The 25,522-nt window shown below is 43.6% G+C and overlaps 2 protein-coding genes across 2 annotated transcripts; both read left to right on the top strand.

The window, feature by feature from the left end:
- The first annotated feature begins 234 nt into the window (after positions 1-234).
- LOC127368305 (26S proteasome regulatory subunit 4) lies at positions 235-7,172 on the top strand. The gene is made up of 11 exons (XM_051408937.1): positions 235-259; positions 778-831; positions 1,162-1,258; positions 1,660-1,784; positions 1,880-2,065; positions 2,157-2,285; positions 2,578-2,674; positions 3,778-3,967; positions 5,118-5,269; positions 5,651-5,805; positions 6,836-7,172. Exons 1-11 carry the CDS (start codon positions 257-259, stop codon positions 6,968-6,970), a joined length of 1,323 nt encoding a protein of 440 aa, XP_051264897.1. The 5' UTR covers positions 235-256; the 3' UTR covers positions 6,971-7,172.
- Positions 7,173-11,705: 4,533 nt separating this feature from the next.
- Positions 11,706-23,878, top strand: LOC127368313 (calmodulin-1). The gene is made up of 6 exons (XM_051408947.1): positions 11,706-11,858; positions 16,768-16,798; positions 17,651-17,794; positions 21,517-21,623; positions 21,957-22,092; positions 22,823-23,878. The coding sequence occupies exons 1-6, from the start codon at positions 11,856-11,858 to the stop codon at positions 22,849-22,851; spliced, it is 450 nt and encodes a 149-aa protein (XP_051264907.1). The 5' UTR covers positions 11,706-11,855; the 3' UTR covers positions 22,852-23,878.
- The last annotated feature ends 1,644 nt before the right edge of the window (positions 23,879-25,522 follow it).

The raw sequence follows: 25,522 nt of genomic DNA, 5'->3' as shown, positions 1-25,522 counted from the left end.
TGGTGTGAGCACTGCACTACTTTTTACTGTCTCAGTAAAATCTACACGGCTGCTGTTAGCCTAGTTAACACAACTAAACATTAAAAAAAGAAATAAAAAGGATTGCTTAAAAACAAGTACAAATGAAACCTCAAATGTTCAGTACTGTTCAAAAGGGGTTTCGGTTTACGGTGAACCGTTCCAGCATCAGGTGTATAGTATTTTGTCCCATAGAGCTCCCGTACCCTCTGACGTCACTTCAGAGCGACAAGTAACAATGGTAAGTGAGCAAGCACTTTTGTCTGCGGCTCGTATATTTATTATTTATTATTAGTAAAACGTGTTATTCGACAATAAAACGTCACTCGTAGTGCTTAAAACAGCAGTATGTGTACTGCCATGTAGTTCTCGGCGGTTGTACGTCCGGACTGAGAAATAACGACAGAATTAAAAGAAGGAAACTCTTCTAGCACAATGCTAACAGCATTAGCCTTTTTCCTCCGTTGGCAGCAGTCGTTATCCTAGCTCTTATTAGCGAAGTCATTCACATTGTAAAGGCTAATGTAATGTAATGTAATGTAATGTCTCTTCGTGGGTGACATTAATGTCTCAGAGTTTGTCTTTCTGTTATAACATAAGCTAACGTGTTGAATGAAGCTATGGTGGCAGGTAACGGAGACGTACGCTAACTGTACTGGAAACAGCCCGGGTATCGAACTCTCCGGCAGTGAGTGTCAGGGTTGCTCTGATAGCTACTTTTCTTTTCATTTATTTAACATATGCCTGATATTCCTCTAGGGTCAAAGCCAGAGTGGAGGCCACGGTCCGGGGGGGGGCAAGAAGGACGACAAGGTGAGAATGACACAGCTTCTGCTAGCTGAACTGTGAACTTGTTTGTTTTGGTTGCCTAGTATTATTATTATTATTATTATTTTACAGTGGTTTCATATGACAGTAGGGCTGCGCTATGTGATAACCCTTCCAGTAATTATATTAGATGTATTCTGTGTACTATTCTTGGATATTTTGTTTTGCCTGTCTTCTCACTATCTGACCAGCCAGCCACAGTTTGCTGCTGTTTGATAAACAGTGGTCTGCTGAAGGCTTTCATTTGAAACTCTGTATGTGTTTCTGGCTGTAACCTTGTCTGATATTCGTCTCCCCACTTTGTTCCAATTGAAGGATAAGAAAAAGAAGTATGAGCCTCCAATTCCCACCAGAGTTGGCAAGAAAAAGAAGAAGACCAAGGGGCCCGATGCCGCTAGCAAACTACCATTGGGTAAGGAACTGGGAAGGCAGAGGGTTGTGAAAGTGTGTTTCTTCTGTGTGATGGCCTTTCCCAGGTTTTGGAATTTTTATTGTTTATGATAAGTCTCCTGCCTAGCTCTATTTGAGCTTGCTGGATACAACTCGGCACACAGTTTGGAAGTTATCCCTGACATCCCTGGTAGAGAGACAGTAAAACTACTGAAACGCCTCATATGCCATTATTAAATAAAAAGAGTGTAAGAGAAAGTAACACAGTCTGATGCAAATTGTAAAGGGGTGGAAGCAAGCTATTAAAAACCTTCAAATGTAATAGGAAAGTTAAAGTCTGTTTGTGGTTGAATCAAATTAGTGTTTTATTTATATTTTTTAAATGTAGGCTTTTACATATGCTGGCCTGTGTTTGCCTTTCAGTTACCCCTCACACTCAATGCCGCCTGAAGCTGTTGAAGCAGGAGCGAATCAAAGACTACCTGCTGATGGAGGAGGAGTTCATCAGGAACCAGGAGCAGATGAAGCCTCTGGAGGAGAAACAGGAGGTCAGCTCTTGTTACTTATGTGCCTCGTATGCTTTTGTGCTGTATATTTGGCTTTAATGTAGATGGCATAATCCTGTTCTTATCTTTTTTTACAGGAGGAGAGGTCAAAGGTGGACGACCTGCGCGGGACACCCATGTCTGTGGGCACTCTAGAGGAAATTATTGATGACAACCACGCCATTGTTTCCACCTCAGTGGGATCAGAGCACTACGTCAGCATCCTGTCCTTTGTGGATAAGGATCTGCTGGAGCCCGGCTGCTCTGTCCTGCTCAACCACAAGGTAATATTCAGTGAGAATCCTTCAGCCACCTCTCCTCTTAATTGTTGTTAAAATTCTTACTAATTGTCCAGTTTTTGTGCATCATTTGTAGGTTCATGCTGTGATTGGGGTGCTGATGGATGACACTGATCCCCTGGTGACAGTGATGAAGGTGGAGAAGGCCCCACAAGAAACCTACGCTGACATTGGAGGACTGGACAATCAGATCCAGGAGATCAAGGTATATCACCAATGCACTTAAACCTACCATGCCCAAACTGTTATCTAAACATGGATTTATTTGTTAATGATAGTAAATTCAAGAGTCAAGCAAAACTATGAATTTAAAGAGGGGTTATGTGCATATATAATTAAGTAACTGGCTGCTCATTCAACACCAGACCATAACCAATTCAGTAATCAACAGTTAAAGTAACACTAGATCCAGACTCTCTATGTGAGGCTGCTTCTATAGGTTACTCCTCTTTTTCAGACACTAAGGCTGACTGTGCAATTTTTGTTGTTTTATACAGGAATCAGTGGAGTTGCCTCTCACACATCCAGAGTATTATGAAGAGATGGGCATTAAGCCCCCCAAAGGTGTCATCTTATACGGACCACCTGGTACAGGTAAGTGCTTCCATAAACATTTTACCATTAGCAGTTCTCTGGGGAAAAAGCAGAAATGTTTAAGGTGCTGCCATCCCTTCAACCTGCAACACAGTTTAGCAAGCCTCCCCTATTTCACGATGTTGTAGAGAAATAATAAAGAAATGAAGGCTGAACAAAAGTAATCAATCGATTCACTCTCGCCACGTTGAGCATTTAATCATCAGAAAGTGATCTACTAATAGACCGTCATCTGTGATGACAATTATGTAATTATGAGTTGAGGAGCTGACATTCAGTTACAAATATGTGCTACTAGAATGACACACATACATATACCCTAACCTGTGATTTTCCAATTCAGTCACATAAGTATTTTTTAAATGAAATCCAGAGATGTTGTTGAAGGTGTTGTTACATCACTGACAAAGTCCATTTGGCCATTATGGGTGTTTTTTACAAAGGTAACCAACAGGGAAGATGAGAAACTGTCACTAATCTCCTGCAGCCTCTCAGTAGCGCCACAGATAAAAACAACAAAACAAAACTGCTCCTTCAGCCACTGTATGAAATCTGCATATTATGGCCTATATAATTAAAGTATAATTAATAACTGCTAAGATTGCTTTTGTGAACTTATCAACAGCATTAGAAAACATGATTTTACTAATCGTATCTGTTCCTTATTTAACAGTCTCATTAATTATGGAAGTAAAGGTTGAGTTGAAGTGCGTTTCTCTTCAACTTAACTGTGAATTTCAATACAGTCTCTGCAACCTTCTTAGTGCATTTATAAAGAACTACAGATCATCGCTTTTACAAGTAGAATAGAAATTAAGTTTAATTTCCTCTCAAAAGCAAGGAGGGGCAGAATTTTTTAAGTTTAATCTTTGTGGATGTCAATGGTTATACATTTACTGTCTTTGAGAATAATATGCACAACAATATATAACATTTATTGTTAGAATATGGGGAGAATTGTGAGAACTTTTCAGACATAATACTTACTGCCACATAAATGGTATACTCATATTTGTCAAGGGTAGCAGTTATTGTATTCTTGTGCTAAAAATGTGCTTGTAAATGTGGCAGAGTATGAACTGCACTGCTCTGCATTGTACTAGGTAAAACACTGCTCGCCAAGGCCGTAGCCAATCAAACATCGGCCACCTTCCTGCGTGTGGTGGGTTCAGAGCTGATCCAGAAGTACCTGGGAGACGGGCCCAAGCTGGTACGAGAGCTCTTCAGGGTGGCAGAGGAGCACGCGCCCTCCATCGTCTTCATTGATGAGATTGATGCCATCGGCACCAAGAGGTACACAGACATCTGCTTAAAGCTATTTTAGATGGAATGTGAGAGACCGAGAGCATCAGAGCAGTGATACTGTATCACATATGGTGTTGAGGAGTCAGAAGGTGTTGGATTAGTAAGTGTGATAACTGGTTATGCCTTAATATGTTACGGTCTTATTTTTATTCAGCACTTAACAGCATGTTACAGGGTTCATACAAAGTCTTAAAAGTTTGCAAAATGCTTTTAACAGTTATCTTGTTTTCAATATTAGGCAAATGCTTGAATTTGAATAAACCCCTTTCAGCATAATCTGGTGTTTCATCTACAGTCACTCATGTAAACCAAAAATCTTCTAATGTTTGAAATCAAATGATCCCGTCGTCATATTAGAAGCGTTAAATAATCAGATCAAAACATAAAAAAATGAACAGCTGAAATAAAGTGATAATATACATTCATTGCTGTGGGTGGAAAGGAATTCTGTAAACTTTAGTTTACGCAGTTGCATTTAGTAGCAGTTTAGATGTGACGATAAAGGCCTCGAGAGTCTGAACATTTTTGGTTTATGTATCTTGAAAGTGCTTGAAAAAGGTCTTTAATTTTACTCTTAAAACCGTTTAGGCTAAGTATTTTAGCTCCATCATCTAACTAAAAGTGTCTCATCTGGGAAATTTAAAGCCTGTTAAACTGTACAGTATACATCGTTTATTCATCAAACTGCTGTATGCACACATCACACTTTGCAAGCTTGTGTTTCATGTGAGCATGATGTAATGCAGAAGCTGTAGCTTTCTCCTTCTTGCACTAAAAAAAGGTTGACAGTTACAGGCTCAGCGACCACACAGTGTAAAAAATACAAAATCCAAAGCTTTTTGGGTCTGTTTTTCCTCCCTGTTGGCAGTAAAAGGTGGAAAGAGACTAACATTGTTAGGTAGGATATTGGCTGCCTTAAATCAATGAGAATGAGCCTGTACACAACTTTGGTTGGATGCGAGTCACGTAAATAATAAATGAGCTTATAGATGTTGCCAGGCTTTTTACTCAGTGAAATGGGTCAGTGATAGCAAGACTGCAGGATGGACAAGCTTGAGGTCCTTGGAGTCTGAGGATGTAGGGCGATGGGGATTGTATAAATTATTAAGATAGCTGTTCCCCTGCCTGTGTTGTGTAGGTATGACTCTAACTCCGGCGGTGAGAGGGAGATCCAGAGGACCATGTTGGAGCTGCTCAACCAGTTGGATGGCTTCGACTCGCGGGGAGATGTTAAAGTTATCATGGCCACCAATCGGATAGAAACCCTGGACCCAGCCCTCATCAGACCTGGTGAGTTAGGAGGCTGACTGGGTCTGATTCTGTTTGTATTTGTATAAATGATGGTTTTCTTTCAGCTTTTTGAACAAAAGTTATTTACTCTGTTCATTTTGAGTTATTTATTAATTTAGATTTGGTTTGATCACTCATCAGATTTGCTATTAAAGTGTTTTACTTTAAAATTAAAACATGGGCAGGCACATGGGCAAAGGAGTTTTCTTAATGGTTTTAATAAATTATGAATATATGATAAATTAACCAGTGCTTATTAATCAAGGAGAGTTACTGGTATTATAGTCTCCTGGGGAAAAAAGAAACTAACAATACTGTAATAAGCTCTTTACAGCCACAGTTTGCAAGCAGTTTGTGATGGTTCTGTTTTCTCCTCCTCAGGGAGAATCGACCGTAAAATCGAGTTTCCCCTGCCAGATGAGAAGACCAAAAGGAGGATCTTCCAGATCCACACCAGCCGCATGACAGTAGCAGATGATGTCACCCTCGATGACCTCATCTTGGCTAAGGACGACCTATCAGGAGCAGACATTAAGGTAAGAGTGAGACTGTCCCCTCACAGCTGGTTTTTCTCTCTGATCACTGTCTTAACATACAAGTGGATTAAGCCGTGTGTAAGGGTTGTGTCCAATTGAACCGCATCCTATCACTAGATCTTAATTTGCTCAGTCCTGGTTCTCTGACCACAGCCCTTTATTGATTGTGTCAGTTCTTGGCAGCAGGCCAGTTCACACTGTGGCTCAGCAGAAAGAGAAAACAATATGAAGCTGTTTAATGGGTAGCCACAAGGGCTGGTTTTCCATATTATTGTAGCATCTAACACTGCAGGTCAATTGTGTTACGTCTTCAGAAACATCCAACCCAGAGTGTTTACTGTACATTTAAAGCTTTACCTCTCACCAACTCAAATCTGCTGCCCTCATGTGGGATCAGACAGAACTACAATTTGAGTGGGTTTCCAGCTTCTGTATGATACTCTGGTGTTATTCATCAACATTATTATATAAATGTCAGTCATTTACAGTAGCATCATATTGAATAGAATTTACTGGCTTTTCTGACATCTGATACTGTCAGCTTTCCTAAACTTGTCAGAGAATCAATGTGTAAAAACATCGAAGTGAGAGCTCCACCCAAAATCTTATCTTTGTATCTCCTGTCATATACCCCCGTGTGCCTGAGGGACGGCTGTTCAGTTCCTTCTGTGGTCAGGACCGAGGTCACTTTGTCTGTCATCTGCATGCACCGCCGTTGCCATAGCGACATACAGTTGATGCACTATAGCCAATTAAATGATTAGTTGTGTTTCTGGTTATTCTTGCAAATGAGCTGCTTCCTCACATAAGTGTTCCAATTACCCCACTAAACACACCTAGTGACAGGATTATCACAAAGCAGAGCATTGTTCCCGCTGCTGCTGCTTGTTCCCACTGCATTACCACTTCCACAACCATTTTAACTGTAGTTCTACACCGTGTAATATGCCTCTTTTCTTTAACAGAAACATGAAGCTTGACACTTGTTCTCCCCCTTTTTATTTCTCTCCCCTCTCCCTCTGTCCTCCAGGCCATCTGCACAGAAGCAGGCCTCATGGCTCTGCGGGAGCGCCGTATGAAAGTCACCAACGAAGACTTCAAGAAGTCCAAGGAAAACGTCCTGTACAAGAAGCAGGAGGGCACGCCGGAGGGGCTTTACCTCTAACCTTCAAACTTTTACTCACTCACTCTCATCCCACCCTCACCCCTTCTCTATCTATCGCTGTGTGAAAGAGAGGAGGCAGCAGTTGAGTTGTCTGTCTCCCCAGAGAGAGTTTTGATATATTTTGTGCATGTCATGTTTGGCTTATCCCACTCTCCTGTTACCGTTACGTGTAAAAACAATAAATAAAAGGACAAAAAAAAAATGGTCCAAGTGTGTTAGTCATCTGAATCCCCTCACCCTCTCCAATCTTGTTTGTACAGAGGCAGCATCTGTTGACGTCTACTACTTTATTAGATTCTTGTATATTGGCTTCATTGCTGTGCTGTAATATCTTGAGATAATTAACCACATGAATTATTCAATTAGCTCAGTCTCTGTGTTGTCGCCCTTGGTGTCACGAACAGAATCAACCGTATCAATATGCAAAGTCATGGTATTTTTCCGAACTTGTCTCCCTCGCATATTTTCAGAGGATGATATACGTGTTATTTGAGGAGCCTGGGGGGCAAGAAACGGGCCAGAAAGAATTGCCCATCCCCTTCTTTAAAAGACATATTCTTCACTAATTACTAGAATATTCCATATGACTCCCACACACTTGAGTATAATTAAATCTCGGGGTTACAGAATGACATACAACACCCCGACTGTAGCATTTTACTTCACTCTCGAGTGTTTGAAGGGACTGTTCGTAAGCAATAGAGGAGCAGTTCAAGTGAATTCTGGTGCCTGTTTTGGTTTTGCACATGTTAATATATCTGTGGCAGGGGGATGAGTGCAGCCTGGGCTTTGATTTTGCTGTCCTCTATTCAAATCAGCCTTTACGTTATTACAGAACGGTTAAGTAAATCCAGCTAAGCTGCCCCCTTTGCTGCAGTCTTGACATGCGGAGAACAGCAGCGTTGATTTAATTCCTCTTGATGTGGAGCCATGTGTAACTCAGTGCTCAGCAGAAAGTGGCCCCATGCAGCAGGCATCGAACCACTTTACAAGGCCATCTCTGGGCTCGAGTGAGGAAAGGGGAGCTACTGCTGCAGCCCCCTCCTCGGAAACACTCTCCTTATTAAATCAGTCACGCATTTCAACCGCAGCTCATACATCGCAGCACATTCAGCAAATGGAAGAAGGGAAAAAAAACATTTAAATCAAGCGTGGCGTGTTGGGCCAGAGAGGCTGGGAGGGTTACAAGAAGAGGGGTATGTGCGTTCTAATGAGGCATTTGCCCTGTCAGCTCAAGGCAAACTCTGGTGTTGGGTAAACCGCCCCCATGAGCGCGCAGAGACTGATGGAGGGGATGATACAGCAGGGCTGATCATGGTGTTGGCATTCTCTGAAATGTCACATCCATGTTATTGTTCATTGACAATGTGTACAGATTGTGCTCTAGATAATAGAGCTCTGCATAAAAGGCTTGTTTTCAAGATGATAAGTTCCCAAACACATCAAGGGATGAGGGCCTTTCAAAGAAACTATACCACATACTAACATATTAGTTAGTTTTAGATATACTTAGGTGATGTCTGGTGGAAATATAGCAAATGTCAGCTTAGGATAAATGTATTTTAAAGTGTCTTTGACTTGCAAATCCTACAACAATCATTAGTATACTTTACTTTGATAGGCTTAAACTCTTGTGTAGGTGCTGACTAATTCATACCATATGCCTCAGGCTCTATTTTATTCTGCTTCTTTAGAGAGCAACAAGGGGAAGTAAACTAGTTCCATTTCCAGTGTCCAGGAAATGTGGTCAGGTCCACTCACCTCTGTCAGCGACTGGTTAAACTGGGCAGAGCCTTGCTGGGAACGTCTGCTGAGTGAAGAAATGTGTGTTTGTGCCTGTGTGAGTGAGGGAGAGACTGGGGGAGAGACGCAAAGCAGTTGAAAACATTTTTTTTTGTGTGTGTATGTGCTTATGTAATAGCTATTTCTCCTGCTAAACAGGGCAAAACACTGAACAAATTCAGTAAGAAAGTCCCGATTAGTTCCAGCAGATTAACACATGAAATAGCTCGACTTGAGTTAGAGTTACTTAACCTGATGAGAGGGACTGCAGACTGCCCGGTCGGACTGAGCTGCAGCTCTGCTCCGTGGGATAAAATGTGGGATGGAGATGGAGAGAAATTGTTTTTATTTGGATCCAACAGCCGCTCTTCCTGGAGTCCACAGGAAAATAAACAAGTTCATAATGGCTGATGACACACATTTGCATATACATTATATAAACATACATAAGAATACTTTTCCATTCTTGTAATAATAAACTATATAAACCATGAATCAGTCTGAGCTCCCTTATATCTCTGTATGACTCATGAGAAATCTCTCAGTAATGTTATTCAAAGATATTCTGATAAATGATGGTAAATGAATGAATGGCCACATTGTACAGCCCTGTACAGAACAGCCCTCAGTTTGAAGCATTGTTTTTGGGGCTGTTGGACAGTTACCATGTTATCCATTGTCACTTGTCTGGTTTCAGTGATGAGGACAGTGATACTAAAGAAAAACCCCTTCTACAGCCTTGAATGTGTCTCCACAACACCCAGCGAGGGCTCCTACAGTTCACAAGTTAAGGTTATGTGTCCTTTGAATCAAACCGGAGCAAAGCTATGAGTGGGAGAACATTTCGGCAACATTAAAGACTTGTATATATATGTCTGAATATATGTGTGTAGCCCCCATAAGACATTGTCTGTGTCTTTATCAAGTGTGTGGCGTCTCTTCCTCCCGCGCTGCCTGCTGTAAACAACCGTCCACGGCTTCCACACTTCGTCCACTGGGTGGTGCTTCTTGTCAGGCACAGCTCACACACTCAACCAGGCTGGAGGACTCGTATGTGTGTGTAGATTATGACAACACAGCGATACTATCCGCTTTGCCAAATCCTGCGTCGTCACTCCACCTTCACGTCCCTGTCTTATATCCAGGAGGCAGGTACACCTTTTGACTAAACGACACAACCGCGTCGTCTTTACCATGAAATACGACGCCCCCCCCCCCTCACCCCCAGCGGTTGTGTACCGTTTAAATAAGTAGGCAGCAGCACCGCCATGGTTCACTGTTAATTTCACGTAGGCCTACCAGACTTTGTAGTAGCCAATAGTAAGTCTGCGCACTTCCCATATCGAGCCTATCAAACATTCACCCCGCGCCAATGAGAGCCTGTCGCATTTTCCTTCCGCCTCGACCAAACGAATCAAAAATAATTAAAGACGCGAATAAAGATGAGGAAACACGTTGGGTTGCTTTTTAAGTTTCCTGTATTTATATTTATTATATTTCCATCAAGTGCCACTGCCTGGTGCAATGCAGGTCCCGTGTAGCCAATCGATGCGTCCGACACATGGAGTATAATATTGCAGGTCTGCAGCGGCCAATCAGAAACGACATCACACACCGCCACAGCAAATTCTCCAGTGTCAACCAGGCTGCCTGCTACACTTGAGGTATCCTTCCGCGGCTGCAAACTAGTACCCGGCGTTGGCTAGGATCTAACTCTCTTTCTGGAATAATGAGAAGCCGGATGGATAGATGGGGGCTTCATTATGCACCACTGAGGATTTGATATTTTTATGTGAAGTTCATCATTAGAAACATTCAGTAAAGAGCTCTCACTGTGATCTGCTCCAATTTAAAGGCACAGTCTGCATTTTTTCCCCCAAGCCTATGCCTAAGCCTATCATTATGTTCGTCAGAACTGCCACATATTGAATTGCATTTACAAATAAATTGATGAATATGTCTTTAGTGGATTAATCTACATATGCTAGATGTGAATATATATATAGTTTGCAGCCATAAGCTTGTTTTATCTCTGAATTAAATTTCTAATTACGGTCATTTTGCCAAATACCCACCCTCTTCCTCATCAGTAACAGATGGTTGTTGGTTTCTTTTGCTATTATATAGACTATCCTTACTTTAGAATGACTTGTGATGATTGTCAGGCGGTGGAAACTGGGGCGAATTCACAGAGAAACCAAGTCTTTTCAGTCTTTCTAGGTAAGAGACACTTACTAAAAGTCAGAAATACAAGTTAGTGTACCCTAACCATTTACATATGGGACTATCTTCTCCTTGGCTGGGACAATGATGATGATAAGGATGGTAATGGCTCAGTTCAGCTATAGTTTTTTTTTCCTACTCAAGTTCATTAGGGTCTTAATGCAAACCATAATACCGCCATAACTATTTGGTCTTAACTTTAATTTGCAGCTTCATTGCTACTTCGGCTAACTTCCCCAAGGGGCCTAATAAAAAAAAAAAACATAAAATATTGCTTCTTGCTAATGTTAGTGTCCATACAGTGCACAACACAATGAGACAGTTGTCAGAAAGTGTGGGAAATATGGCCTACAGTAGGTGATTATATAGAGCAACCACGTGAAGAAAGGCCATAGCATCTGAATAAACATACATTCCAGTTTTCCTTTCAAGACCTTATCCTCACATGACTTCGCCATTGCTTCCTGTGATGAAGGCCAAAGGTTCAGCAAGATAAGGATGGCAACATGTGAACCTCATGTGTATTATGTGCTTCATGCATCTTTAAAACACCAGTCTACAAAGATACAGTAATAAACTGAATACCCACTGCATTCCCAGTCATATCCAGTATAAGGATGCTCTTAATGCACTGCAGGCGTTTTTTGAGCCCCGGTGATTGGCAGGTCTTCTGCTGGAAGGCCTGTGCTGCTGCAGCAGCCCTGAATTGAAATAAGGAAGTGAGTGATCAGTGCTAGTGTGGCGGAGGGATACACAGGCAATCCCCCATTCTGGCCACGGCCAATATACACACTCCTAACCCGCCAGTGGAACTCCATCTAAGGAACGACCACACTCCTAGTCTGCCTCCACAGACCAACAAGCACACAACCCATCCGACATGGTATGTATAGTCATTCATTCTCTGTAGTAGGGGAAAAGCTTTCTTTAAATTGTAGTTGAGTGTGCTTACTACAAATGTAAACCTGGTGTGTCTTAATGCTTTTCCGCCTCTGTAGGCTGTGTGCTATTCACTCATTGATTCCGCTTATGAGCCATTCGTATGCGCACAGGAGACGGAAAACGCCCGCAAAGCGCGTTTGAACATGTTTTAGCTAGTGCACGGGATAACGTGAAGCCTCACTATGGACCGTCTTTGTTCGTGTTTGCGGGTTTATGTCTGAAATGATGTTCACCTTCAAAATGGGACCGTTTTTACCCCCATAACTGCGCAATTCACCCAGCGTTATTGGCTATTGGGCTATATCGGGTCAAGTAGCAGGTTCGCGGCTGCATGGTGCAGATCAAATTAATTTCTGGACTAGATTAGGTGGTATCGGAATAACTGACGAGCTATTCTGGGTCATTACAGCATAATTATGCAGCCATAAATGCATAAGGGTAGATTTTACAATCCGCCTTAGGAGCGCAGGGGTGTTGGGAAACCTGCCTGCCATTAGCAGAAGCGACAGAAGAGACGTGTTAAGAGACATTGTCACGTTTTATTGTGTGTAGCCGCAGTTCACACGGTGTGGACACGGAGAACCGAGGGGGGCTGGCTGCGTTCGGCTTCCCTTTTTCTATGTTGCACCATCTTGCTGCTCGAGCCGTGCCGTGCCGTGAGGGAGGTGCGGGGGTGGGGGTGGGGGGGGGATGGCAACTATTGTATTTCGTCAGTGTTCCGCAACGGAAACTGGCCATATTCTGTAATTACGAGGCTATAACTGCACACTGTATCGCCTGGCTTGTAAAGGCAACCAGAAAGACAATATGAGACGCAGTTCCGCCTTTACTGCAGGCCCCGAGGGTTTATCTTTGGCTATGTTATCTATTTGTGTTATGTCGGCTGATTTGGTTGCCTCTTTGCAAATTTTCGATGTTATGCAAATGTGGCACCCATGTGAGTTGTCCAAGAAGCTCTGCCTGCCACTAAACATCAACAGCTGTTAAGTTTAGCCGACTTTTTTTCTTCTTCTCCCAAATCAACATTATGAACAAATATTGCAGAATCTAAATATTACAGGACTGTCCCGCTACGCTACTGCTTCTTCAATATGTTTGATGCATTATTCTGTTGCAACTTCAACACAACGTTTCAATAGGCCTCAGTGACTTGCAAAATACACGGACGTGCACATTGCCACGGAATTCTAACCAATCTCACCAGATGTTGCCGATACATGTTTACTGGCGTGCCCACATCTGCAAGCAGCTTGTGAAACAGAGCCAATCCGGTGGCTACGTCACGTAAGGAGAAGTTACCGAGTGGAAATGATCTGGATGTGGAAAAGAGGCCTTCAAGCTAATCCATTGATTATCAAGCTTGATAGATCATTAATAGCCTGAGGGAGTCAAGAAGCTGTAGACCCCCCCCCCAATGTGATCAAATATCCCATATATGGTATCGAGCTGCAATGCAGTTTCACGTTGCAACGCAGCGCAGTAATTGGAGTGTAAAGTGGAATTGTTATGGAGTTAGCCTGCGTATCAGCGTCTCTGAAAAGTTAAATCCACAGGCGTAAGCCCCTTGTCTGCATCAATACGCCCATTGAAGTGGAAACAGCCTCCCCCATTGAGGTGGAAGTATCAGATAAGTAGTCGGACCATGCTAAGGCCCTATCCTATTCCTGTTACGCTGTTGTTTGCTGATGCATGTTTAGTAACTTGAAGGACATCTGATCCGCTGCAGTGAATAATTTATATGCTTGGCGGCAACACCTAGCCATGTCCCATGTTCCCGGTGTCTAGGAGCGATAAAGTGCTCTCTGTGGTGCGGAGGACTGCCCAGCCACCTACCACCACCGGGCGCCATATGGTGGACCAACCTTATCTGCAGGGTGTAGAGAGGCTGGTGTTGTTTACACCCATCCTCTCTCCCTCCTCCCCTCCAGACACAACCCGGCCCCGAGGCCTCACTGTCTTTTGTCCGGCGTCAAAGAGAGGAGGCGTTCAACGCTCTGTGGAGCTCAGTGCTCCTATAGAAAGGGAGTGTGTGTGTGTGTGTGTCACACTGTTTCTTTGTGTTTGTGCTTGTGTTAGGGTGAATGGAAGTGTGCGTGTGTGTCATACCCATCTGTCAGAGTGACAGCTGGTTGTGCATCTTTTGCTTGGTAATTGGAGAGAAGTAAGGAATTGTTTGGGCACCTCACAGTGATAGACCAGCAATTCCAAATGTGAGTACAGCGTTGATAAAGAAGGTAATTGTTGGCGCTCGCACCATTCTGCTTCCCCTATCCAATACCTGGTGTGTGTGAACAGGGAATGTTGCAGTATGTTTGTACAAGGGTAATATGACATCAAGTGTGAGCGAAAGATATTCCTCGCTGGCCCAGTGAACCGCCTCCTGTCTCCCACAGTCCTGTTTGGAGCGCATTGCTGGGGCCGGCTGCCCAGGCAACAGTGGGAGTGGTTGACCCACTCATGCCAGCGACCCACTGCCAGCAAAGCCCCCCAAACACTCACACACTCCTATTCCTCTACAAGCTGTTATTAAGACTGGAGGCCTGGCAGCAAACAACCCTGTCCATAAGACAGTGAGGATGGTGAATCACAGGGAGTTTCCTCTGAACAGTATGTGACATACAGAGAGAGGAAAAGAGACGCACAGAGGGGAAAGGTCTGGAGGAGGAGGAGTTGGTATTGGCTTAAGTTCAAGTGCCAGGGAAACAAGGAGAGAGAAAAGGAGAAAAGGAAGGGATGGGCCGGTAGTGGGCCTGGTGGTGCAGCAGCACCATGAGGCCCCAATAGCTTGGGCCTAAGCCAGAGGAGGATCCATAACACTGAGTCACCAAACCCCACACCCAGTCCACTTAGAGAGACAGTGGGGAACAGAAAGAGACAGCAGGAGCGACACAGCATGACAAAGAGGGTGACTAAGGGAGATAGGAAGGGAGACTCATCAACAGAGAGAGTGAGAAATTAACATGAAGAAAAAACATGAGAGGGACAGAAAGAACAGAAAACCCACAGAAGAGATGGAGAATATTGGTCAAGCTGGGTGGCATGTTAGCGTCAGCAGAGCTGTTTTGTCTCTTGACATTTCCCATTGTCACAGATGGAAATGAAGACAGGAAGAGGGTGCAGGGAGGGAGAAGAAAAGCCAGCGCTGTTGTGTGCGGAGCAGGCTATCGAATCATGTCAGCTAATCGTATGAGCGCTGCTGAAGTTATCCATGAACCTCTCGCTGGCTGGATCAATCCCTCACGACTGCTGCTGTTCAAGCCTCGAGGAGAGGCCTTTTGTTTTCGAGAAGTTAAAGGTCAGCTCGCAGTGTGTCATGCAGTGACCTGCCAAATTTTATCCAGCCGACGGAATATAGTCATTATGCAACAAAATCGATTCACTGGCTCAATATACAAAATAAAATACCCTCACCTCCAAACATGGACTCAACAAGGCTCTGATTTGGGAGGCTGTATCTAAAGCTAGATTGCTTGTGCAAACACATAAACACACCGATGGGCTGGAGGAATTTGCTTTGAGGCAGAACTGGCTACTCTGACTAATTCACAGGAAACATGGGAATGGAAAGTATTGGTGTTGAGGAAGAATGCCATTAAGAGGGACTATGCACGAGTGTGTGTGTGTGTGTGTGTGTGAGAGAGAGAGAGTGTATGTGCACATCTGTGACTGCTGGTGTTTGTCTGTGTGTGTTCCTACTTTGCTGCCAAACACTATGATGTCATTGTGGCCTGTTACATTAATAATATATTTTTTTAATAAAGCAGGCAGGGATGGGAGGGCACCTGTGGGAGTTATTGGCACCACAAGCTCTGTATTCACACTTTACTACTGAGTGTGTTTGCTTGAAATCAGTGGCTTCTTCACAAAGACGCCTGCTCCGTCTATGTAAAAGGCCTGGCTGTGGATACTCACCATTTAAAGCATGTGTGAGTCACTGTCAACCATTAGAGAGCCCTAGCTAACGGAGGGAACATGCTGGGAGGGGGACCAAACGGAGCCAACACAGCAGGCCATTTTTCCTGTTGGTATGACCATGGAAAACACTCCCATGCTGATATGTCCTGAAACAACCCTGCCTAAACATTTTCTCCTGGTCTGGAGACAGCACTTCATCTGTTTTATTACAGTATCTCGTTGCCCAGCAGTCTCTCTTGTGTGGACCGCCGTGGTGTGGCCGACTATTTTGAACATGGTGTGAGTCAGTCCCATGGAGCCGTTCATCAGCTGGAAATTAAATTATGTGCGGTGCCTTTGTAGAGCTTTCTATGTTGTAGCTTTCTAGCAGTTTATCAAACAAACACAACCTTTAAAAGCATTTCTGATAAGCCTCTGTTATCAGTCTGAGCCTAGTCTGATAACAGATTTTCAGTGTCAATTATATGGCAATCAAAGTCAGACTGGAGTCAAGAAGGACTCCAATTGGCAATGAACTATTCCAGGGACAAAATCAATTTAGAATGGAATAATTCTGCTTAGAAAAGACCATTTAGACGAGAAATGTAACGGAAATCTTTAGTAACACATTTTGAAACAAGTCCAGCAACTGATCGACACTCCCATCCCCAGTGCATTGGCTGCTAGCTAATGGAGCTAGCCGTTAATTTGGGGTATTGTTATTGGTAAATCTTGGCAGTCCTCAGAGCAGATTCCAGCTGAGGCCCTCTGGTGATGGCCTAGCACTGGAGCCAACAGTCCCCTGAACACTGTGGCCAGTGTTGAGCTGGTGGTTGGTGTGTGGGGATGATGAGGAATTTAGTGACGAAACAGTTTGTGACTTGGAATAAGTCCTTTGTTGAGTAACTTCATTGTTTGTAACCCTCTCCCTCCTTCTCTTATTTTTCCTACCACAGGCTGACCAACTAACAGAGGAGCAGATTGCAGGTTGGAACAAATATTTTTCTCTCTCCTTTACCTCCCCTTGTAGCCAACTCCTTTCTTCACATATTTACTGGCTACTGGTGGATCAATTCCACATTATGTTATTCAATAATGTTCCTCCGTCACACGGTAATTTCTCTCATTAGCTGTTCTGGTTGCTTCCACGTGGAGAACACAAAATGAAACATTGAATGATCTGGCACCCACACTCCCTCGGTAGATCATTAGCTTCTCAAATGAACAGGAAATAAGAGGAAGAAGTATTTACAGTGTGTCATGAGTCAGGACTAAAACTCATGAAACCACAGTGAAGAGCAAGTTTTCCAGTTGAGCTTATGAGTCCTTTCAATCACTGAGGCACCTTGATATTCCTGATAAATAAATTATGTAGCCCCTAAAACTGGAGGCTGCACAGTTTCTTCTCATTCAAACCCCCTTTGTGGCTAATTAGCTTGTGCTAAGGCTCCAAGGCTAATGCTCACTATTGCCTGCACTTCCCCGGATGGGGTTTTATGGCCCGTAGTTTCAGAACCCTGCTCATCCAAAGAGAGAGAACTGCTGCAGACACTGAAGTTCTTACAGTAAAATCTTTCTGCTCCTTTCTTCCGACTTCAGTGTTCATGCATCGTCCTCTCATCGATCCTGTGACGCTTTAAAGCTCAGCACATTTACAACTTCACTTCTGGCCACACCCGTGGGCCAGTTTACAAGCATGAACTGAGTTAACACAGCCCCTGTAGTCACAGGGGATCGATTGACCTTCTCGACCCAACTGCAGCGTCCTAACATAACCCGTTTCTGTAACTGCATAGCAACAGTAATCTAACCTCTCGCTCTTACCTCAACCCCCCGCAGAGTTCAAGGAGGCTTTCTCCTTATTCGACAAGGATGGTGACGGCACCATCACCACCAAAGAGCTCGGCACCGTCATGAGGTCGCTGGGCCAGAACCCCACAGAGGCCGAACTGCAGGACATGATCAACGAGGTGGACGCTGACGGTCAGTATACATACTTGATTTGCCCGTAACATAACAGTTAATATATCAAGAATGAGTAAGTTCCCTGTTAAAGAGGTCATATCAGGTTCCAAATAACACTACAGAATTCATGTACTACTTTAATTGAGATGGGACCTTTATATACTGTGCCAATAGACAACTCAGTCATAATTTCTGCTAAATCTTAAGAACAAGAGTTGACCAGACCATCACAGGGTGCTAGAAATGTCCTGCATTACAACAACATCAAACATTACATCTATTTTGTAAATCATGTTCTATCCAGGCAAGCAAAATATGACCCACATTTACCCACTCCTGGCTAAATGTACTGGAAAAATTAATTTAATAGGTGGATAATCAGCACTTAAATTGTTAATTTTACTCACATTTTACAAAGACTATTATAAGCGAGAGGGAAGGGTTTTAATATTTAGGTTAATAAGGTGATGCCATTCCTTTCCCATCAGCAGTTTTTTATCCTTCCTGTTCACCCATTTTTTTAACAAATGAAATGACTTGCAACTGTCACTCCTGTTACTCTAAAACAGTGAAAACTATTTTAGTTCAACAAAAGGTGGCACAGTTCATTCATTTCAGTCATGTTGGGGGAATAGAATTATACTTTCACATTACCATTTTGTTGCATGACTTCAGTGATAAAACCTGTGTCACAAATGCATAAGGGCTTAGACAGAGCATCCATTACTGTCCCATCTCAGAACACATCAGTGGTGTTGTTGCCCACCTCCCTCCCTTTTTCTACCAACTGTCAACCAACTGTCCAAGCCAACTGTCCGGCCAGCTTTATTTTCAGATGACGTGTCCCTCTTTGTCAGCAGTTTAGTCACTGTGTGTTCAGCTCCATCATAGCTGACAATGTCAGGGATATGAATGCGCAGGAGGTGCCCTCAGTGCTGGTGAGTGGAGCAGGCTAAGTGTCAAAAGATTGTCAGAGTTAGAGCGCCGTGCTGAGTGCCATAATTCAGACAGATTCTTCTGTTCACCTTATGAACACAGAGTCTTTCTCCTCCACTGCAGCATCTCCCAAAGGCTCTGTGATTGAAAGACAGTGAGAGTGAGAATGATAGACAGAAAGAGAGAGAGAGAGAGAGAGAGAGAGAGAGAGAAGTTGGCTAGTAGCTCCCTAGCTGGCTGTCCTTGGGCAGTAGAGTCGGGGATGTTAGCTGTCAGTGGGGCCTTTACCCCAGTGGTGCTCTGTCAGCTTATAGGATTTTGTAAATGGGACCGCATTGATCAGGAGAAATCAATCGCACCGCAGCTTGGCTGCCCCTTTATTGAAACGTCCTCCCACCATCCTCAGTGTCCTCCCCCTCCCCCTCAGTTACACCCAAGAGCAAACACACACACCATCACTAACATCCCCTTGTTCTGCCTCTGCCTCCCTTGGCTGATGCAATCTAGGTCAGACAGCAATGAAGCTAGTAATGGAAAATAAAAGTGGTTACATAAGGCCTCTCTGCGCTCTGCACATCCAGTACCCACACCGGCAGCCATGGGATGTCAGCTGGCCCATTGAAAATCAGCTTTATTTACCAAACAAGGAGGCTGTGGCAAAGAATTACAATGAATGGAAGAGAGGAGGAAGGCTTTAGCTAGACGGAGAAATAGTCTTTTGGCTCTTTGATTGTAAAAGCCAAGCCACCATTTACGAACAGCGTGGATTACAGTATCAAATGGAACTGCTGCTGTTTATCTTAGAACCACAAAGAGAAGGAAACAAGCCAACCACACCTACTTGAAAAGATTCAGGGGCTACCATATTCCTGGCATACAACAGACTACTCTCAGCTAAAATATGTAAAAAAGAAAATCACAATCCGTTAGGACTAAAGATAACATGATTTAATTATGGATTAAATAACTCTTTAGTCCCAGCACAGCACTCATCATCATTACACAACTCTACTTCTTTCTTATCTCAGGGATGGAAGTTAGCTTTATGATGCAGGAAAAACGATGACCACACACAAGCGCGCTGAGATGCCTCAGTCTTCTATAGTTTGCGTCAGCACCTCTTATGTGTAATCGCACCATCTCCCACTCGGTTCACTCCTTATATTCTCTCCTCTTCACATCTCCCTCATCTCCAGCTCCCTCTCTACCGCCCACTAACTCCCTCCCTCCCTCCCTCCCTCTCTCTCTATTTTCTCTCTCTTTCCCTCCCACCATTTTCTCTCTCTTCCCGCCTGCTTTCCTCCCTATCTTCATCCCTCCTTGCTTCCCTCCCTCCCTCCCTCCCTCCCTCCCTCCACCGCAGCAGCTGGCTTGAGGTGCAGTTGAGCAGATTTAACTCGAGGGCTGCCTTACTTCTCTAGTCATTGTCCCCCTCAGATGATGGTTTTCCAGTTGCAGTCCTGCCCTTCTCCAACCCTGGGACAATCCTCGTCCCTCCCTCCCTCCCTCCCAACCCCCAATGGCAGCATGTGTTCCCTCGGTGCTGCTGGCTGTCTCTGTGTGTTAGATAACTGGTCCTTAGATTGTTACCCCGGGCCATGAGATCACCATCTGCCCCATCACATTACTGCATCCCTTTTCCTTCCACACACACACACACACACATCCATTTCCGCTTGTTCTCTCTCTATCTCGCTCTCTGAGGTGTGCTCTATCATTGGTTAATCTGCGTACAATCCCACCGCCCCACCCCAGGGCTAATCCTCCAGGGTACTTTGCCCCTCGGTGTCCCTGACCTTCACTTAAATCCCCTGATTTTTATTTTTTGTCAGTGTTTAATTATTATATTAATTATACACCACCACAGTGACTCCCAACATCTCCAGGTCTGCATAAAAACCACCACCAGGCCTCCTGTCCTCCCTCCTGTGGTTGTAGGCGGTGAGCTGCTGAGCTTCCTCATAGATCCTTCCCCTGTCAAGAGGGTCTGATCCCCTGGTAATCCTATCTTGACAAAAGCAACATGGATATTGATCCTGTTGCACACATACGTGCGCCACAAGTCCAGCAGCTGCCATTAGCACCACCAGGAACATCGGAATTATTGTGCTTTTGGACGACCCAAGAACACACAAAAACACAGTGTTGGAGGGAAAGAAGGACAAACAAAAATACTTGAATAAATGAATGGATGAAAATGGATGAATAAAAAAAGTGGAAAGGAGGGTAGGACATCTGGATTGAAGCTCCCTACCCCCTTCCCCTGCAGCCAGGGTTTCTGACAGGGAGAGAGCCTTTGATTTATCCAGGCTCCTTGAAGGCCAAGCTGCACAGTATACTATATGTCTGCATTATGGATGACTGGGCATGGGTCTCCCCCCTGCAATCCTGCTGTGCTGTGTATAACATATACGCAACATCTTCCCCGGGTTTCCCTGAGGAAGGGAAGAAACACACACACACACACACACACACACACACACACACACACACACACACACACACACAGAATCACTTACACACATATTTCCCCCTCCTCCTCCCAGCCTGCAGTAGCTGTGTTTATCACAGGAAGGAAGGTGTAGCACTGCTCTCTTCTCTGCGGTTACTTGTGTCTCCAGTTGCACCATCACTACTGGAGAAAAGCTATGGCCCATATGATGAAAAGAGGACTAGAGGACTAAATGAATATTTTCAGTCGGGGGCTTTTCATCAGCTAAATGCTGCGTTATATTATCTCTGCTTATCTGAGTTTGCTTTTAAGTAATTGCAGTTAAATGTGCCTCATTGATCATCCATTCCAGGTAATGGAACCATTGACTTCCCGGAGTTCCTGACCATGATGGCCAGAAAAATGAAGGACACAGACAGCGAGGAGGAGATCCGCGAGGCTTTCCGGGTATTTGACAAGGTAAATATGGTCAAGGGTTTAAGGGCAGAATGGCAAACTTAAGTTTTAGTTTTACTTTCACACTTCTGTTAAGAGGTCAAGTCACCTGAGAAGCACGCTGACTCGCAGGTGAGATAACTAAGATGGGAGTCCTGTCAGGCCAGTCCTAGCAGTGGATAAGGTTAACCTAATGAAATAAAAAGTCATCAGTGTCCAACTTCCTACTCTCGTAACACCTTGCTGCCATGTCTGCTCATTAATGGATCTGGTGGGAATTCCCCCCCCCCTCACCAGTTGTCAGCCTGTGGGATTTTTCATGTTTCACACATTTGATCCCATGCCGCCTGTTTCCAGGACGGAAATGGCTACATCAGCGCTGCAGAGCTCCGTCACGTCATGACGAACCTGGGAGAGAAGCTAACGGACGAGGAGGTGGACGAGATGATCAGAGAAGCAGACATTGACGGAGACGGACAGGTCAACTACGAAGGTAAAAGGAATCATATGGTTGTGCAGTACGCGCATACTAAAGTGTCACGGTGCACAAATAGTTTCTAGGCCATGCAGTAAGCTTTTATTAAACAGGAGGGACCAGAGCACTTGATTTTCCAAGCTGTGTATTTCTCTGAGGGTAAGACAAGCCAGCCACACATAATATTAGTTATTAGATAGGGGCTATAGATGGAGCCTGCTGAAACAGAGATGGGAGATATCCATCCTTCTGAATCATCATCAGTGTGCCAGGAGCTTTTTCACTCTTTCTTTCTGGCTGCCTCTCTCTCCCTCTTCCCCCCCACGATTGGTCCCTTGGCACATTACACGAGAGACTGCGCTCATTTTCTAGAAGGCTGTTGATATATTATGAACAGTCCATAAGTCTAGGCTGAAAAGTGCCCTACTTTTACGCTCCCATTGTACCAGGGCCAGAATATGTACTCTACAGACAATGAAAGCCCTCTCTTATTTATTTTGCCATCCACAACTGTAAGCACAATGCAAGAGCTTTTTAATCAAATGGGTTTAATGAGATGAACATGGAAGCCGCTTGGAAAGGGGACACTAATTAGGATGTGTGTTCTGAACCTTCTCAACTTGATTAAAAAATTAATAAAGCATTTAACAATTTAGCAGGTGACTGCGCTTACTGGCAACAGGCTGTGCCAAAGCCTTAAACCTGATGTCCTTACTGTCTTTTGTCCTCTCTCCTTCTCTCTCTGCAGAGTTTGTACAGATGATGACTGCAAAGTGAAGCTTGCCCGCCCCGTCCTGTCCCCTCTTAGAAGAAAAAAAAAAGGAAAAAAAAATCAAAATGTTTTACTTACCTCTTGGAAAAAAAAATGTTCATTTATTCATACTGTTTCTGTATAGAAAATAATTGAATGTTGAAATAAAATATCCTTCTGTCCACACAGGAAAAATATAAAAATATACAAAAAATATCTGCATGAAAATGATGGTTAGTGATCCTGTCCCCTCCCCCCGGAGATCAGTTTAGCATCAGTACTTAACAAGTAAAAATAATAACAACAAACCCTGTAACTACTACCTTCAGACTAAAGCAAAAGCATTTGGCGAACTCCTTCCAGTTCCATTTGCTAGTGGTAAATGTCTGGGCTGGCCATCTCTTCTTTCTCTCTCTGTTTTCTGTTCTTCATGCATGCAGCTTGAGACCGGAGCACTAACCCCCCGCCCCCCATCCCTCCTCCGGGCTACCAGAGCGTGCTGATTCCACTATAAGCTGTCCTCTTGTTGGTTTGGTACAGTTTTTTGTATTTGGAAAGGAACCCTGTACTGTTAAGATGAGAGAATATACCAGGTTCTAACTCAAGCGTTAAAGTGGAATGGGACTTAATTGTATGCTAGATAAAAAGAGAAAAAAACAATGTACAAAAAATACATTTTCAAATGTTTGGCATGTTTTTTTGTTTTTGTTATGTTATTTGGACAGCCATCTTAGTAGTTGTGCGTCCTGCCCTTTTAAAGTAGGGAGGACATAAAGAGTCTTACGGTGAGCTTTCTATTTTTTTTCTTTTTCTTTTCTTTTTTTTCGCTGAGATGGAGTGTCTGTCCTCTTTTCTTGCAAGAGAGAATCACTGGCCTTCACTTTTCTTTTTCTTCTTCTGTTTCTCGACTCAGACAAGAGCATAGTGAGGGGTGTACTGTGTTCGCAGCGCATCTGTCTTCGCAACTGTTCGTCTGAGTTCAGTTTACATTCATTCCAAGTTGTACATGCTAGTCTTTATTTTTTTTTTTCAAATAAAAGACCATGAACTTTATGATGTCTTATGTCATTTTTCTTATGCTCCATTGTGAAAATGATCTATAAAGACAGCATAACAAGTCTGTATGTTCTTTACCAACTAGACAAATGTGTCAATAAATGATTCTAAGCATTGTTCTCTCCATGTGCAATGTCATTGGGTGATGTATGTTGAGCAGAGGCAGGACTCACAGTGTGTAATACTGTGCTCCATTACATGGCAGTGAGGTTGTGGAGAGAGTGAGCTGCTCACAGGGGAGGGAGAGGCAGCAGAGAGTGTTTGCTCTCGCGCTCAGCCGTGGATATACATACACATCTATGACGCCTCTCTTCTCTCTCAAGACCAGGCCGGTTGCTAGGCAACAGGAACATGCTGTAACTGGGATGTTGGGGGTTTTTGAAAAGGCAAGTGGGAGTCTGAATAAACCCTCCTGCTTCTTGCCGATGACTCCATGTTGGCTTGTCCTAGTAAGGCAAATGAGGCCACAACACTACTGCTGTGTGCACTTTTTTTAAACAGTGCACTCACAGGAGTACAGGACAGGCTGGCAGGAAAGTCTCTGCCCTGCCTCTGACACTATAGTACCTAAATGTCTAAAAAGTCATATAAGAGCTGCATTTTTCTACTATATTTGGACTGTAATTTGACCATGTTAAGAAAGGAGCAAAGATAGGCTGAGACAGCCCTCCACCCACCTACAGCATGAAGCAAGCACTTCCCTTAATAATACCCCTATACATAGGCATACACACACCTTTCCGCCCAGACATTGGGCGAGGTTCTACTTTTAGGGGGAAAACACTGAACATTCTCTGCATTCCTCGTACACTCATTATCTCTGTTTAGCTACCGAGGAATGAGCCCTGCGCACATTCATCAGATAAAGTGATCAAATTGAGTGAAGGAAAGGGTGGGTTACAAGAAACAGGATGGGAAACCCTGCCCAAATGCTGCCAGTAACTGGGAAGTATGTCTATCATCCCCCATTTACAGCCATGCTGTTTTATTTTGATGAACAACAGGCAAACTAGTGCACTCAGCCTTCCTTGCCCCTCCCTGCAGCACCAGCTGAGCCAATAGGAACTGTGGTTAAGTTGATTGACAGCTGGGACTGAAGCTCTGCTGTTCTAGGCCAGGTGCTCAAACCTTGACATTTACACTGGAGGGAAAATAGCAGAGCTGTTTTCTCAAGCCCCAATGTGTTCAACATTTAAAAATTAAATACGGCATTATGAAATCAATATTCATATGAATAAATACAATTAAATTGATAAATGAATCGCTAAATTGTGAATGAATTAAGTAAATAATTCTAGATAAATACATTATTATGAAGAGTTTTTAGAATGTTTATTACATTATAGACCATTTTTAATTGCAGAATGCCATTTTTCTAATAAAAGTCTGCTTTTATTTCATAATTACACATGACCCTTAGCTGGCTCACCAACTGCCAACTAGCTAGCTACCTAGCTAGCTTCTCTTGGTTGGCTTAAGAAACCAACTGGAAAGACTGAATTTTTACGGTTGTGTCTTTCCACGAGGAACACGTTTAGAATTAAGAACACAATTTGCCAGCTAGCTCCATTTCCACACTGGCTCTTTAGTTTCTGCCAAGTATAAGCTCACAACCCAGCCTAGCTGGTTAGCTATCTAGTT

Source organism: Dicentrarchus labrax, unplaced genomic scaffold, assembly GCF_905237075.1.
Source record: "Dicentrarchus labrax unplaced genomic scaffold, dlabrax2021, whole genome shotgun sequence".
NCBI lineage: Eukaryota > Metazoa > Chordata > Actinopteri > Moronidae > Dicentrarchus > Dicentrarchus labrax.
The sequence above is the reverse complement of the archived record's forward strand: the minus strand, read 5'-3'. Positions and strand labels throughout refer to the sequence as shown.

Coding starts and splice junctions, on each gene's coding strand:
- LOC127368305 (XM_051408937.1), top strand. Junction 1,259..1,659: donor CGCTAGCAAACTACCATTGG/GTAAGGAACTGG, acceptor TTTGCCTTTCAG/TTACCCCTCACACTCAATGC. Junction 5,806..6,835: donor TATCAGGAGCAGACATTAAG/GTAAGAGTGAGA, acceptor TCTGTCCTCCAG/GCCATCTGCACAGAAGCAGG.
- LOC127368313 (XM_051408947.1), top strand. Junction 16,799..17,650: donor AACAGAGGAGCAGATTGCAG/GTTGGAACAAAT, acceptor AACCCCCCGCAG/AGTTCAAGGAGGCTTTCTCC. Junction 17,795..21,516: donor CAACGAGGTGGACGCTGACG/GTCAGTATACAT, acceptor CATCCATTCCAG/GTAATGGAACCATTGACTTC.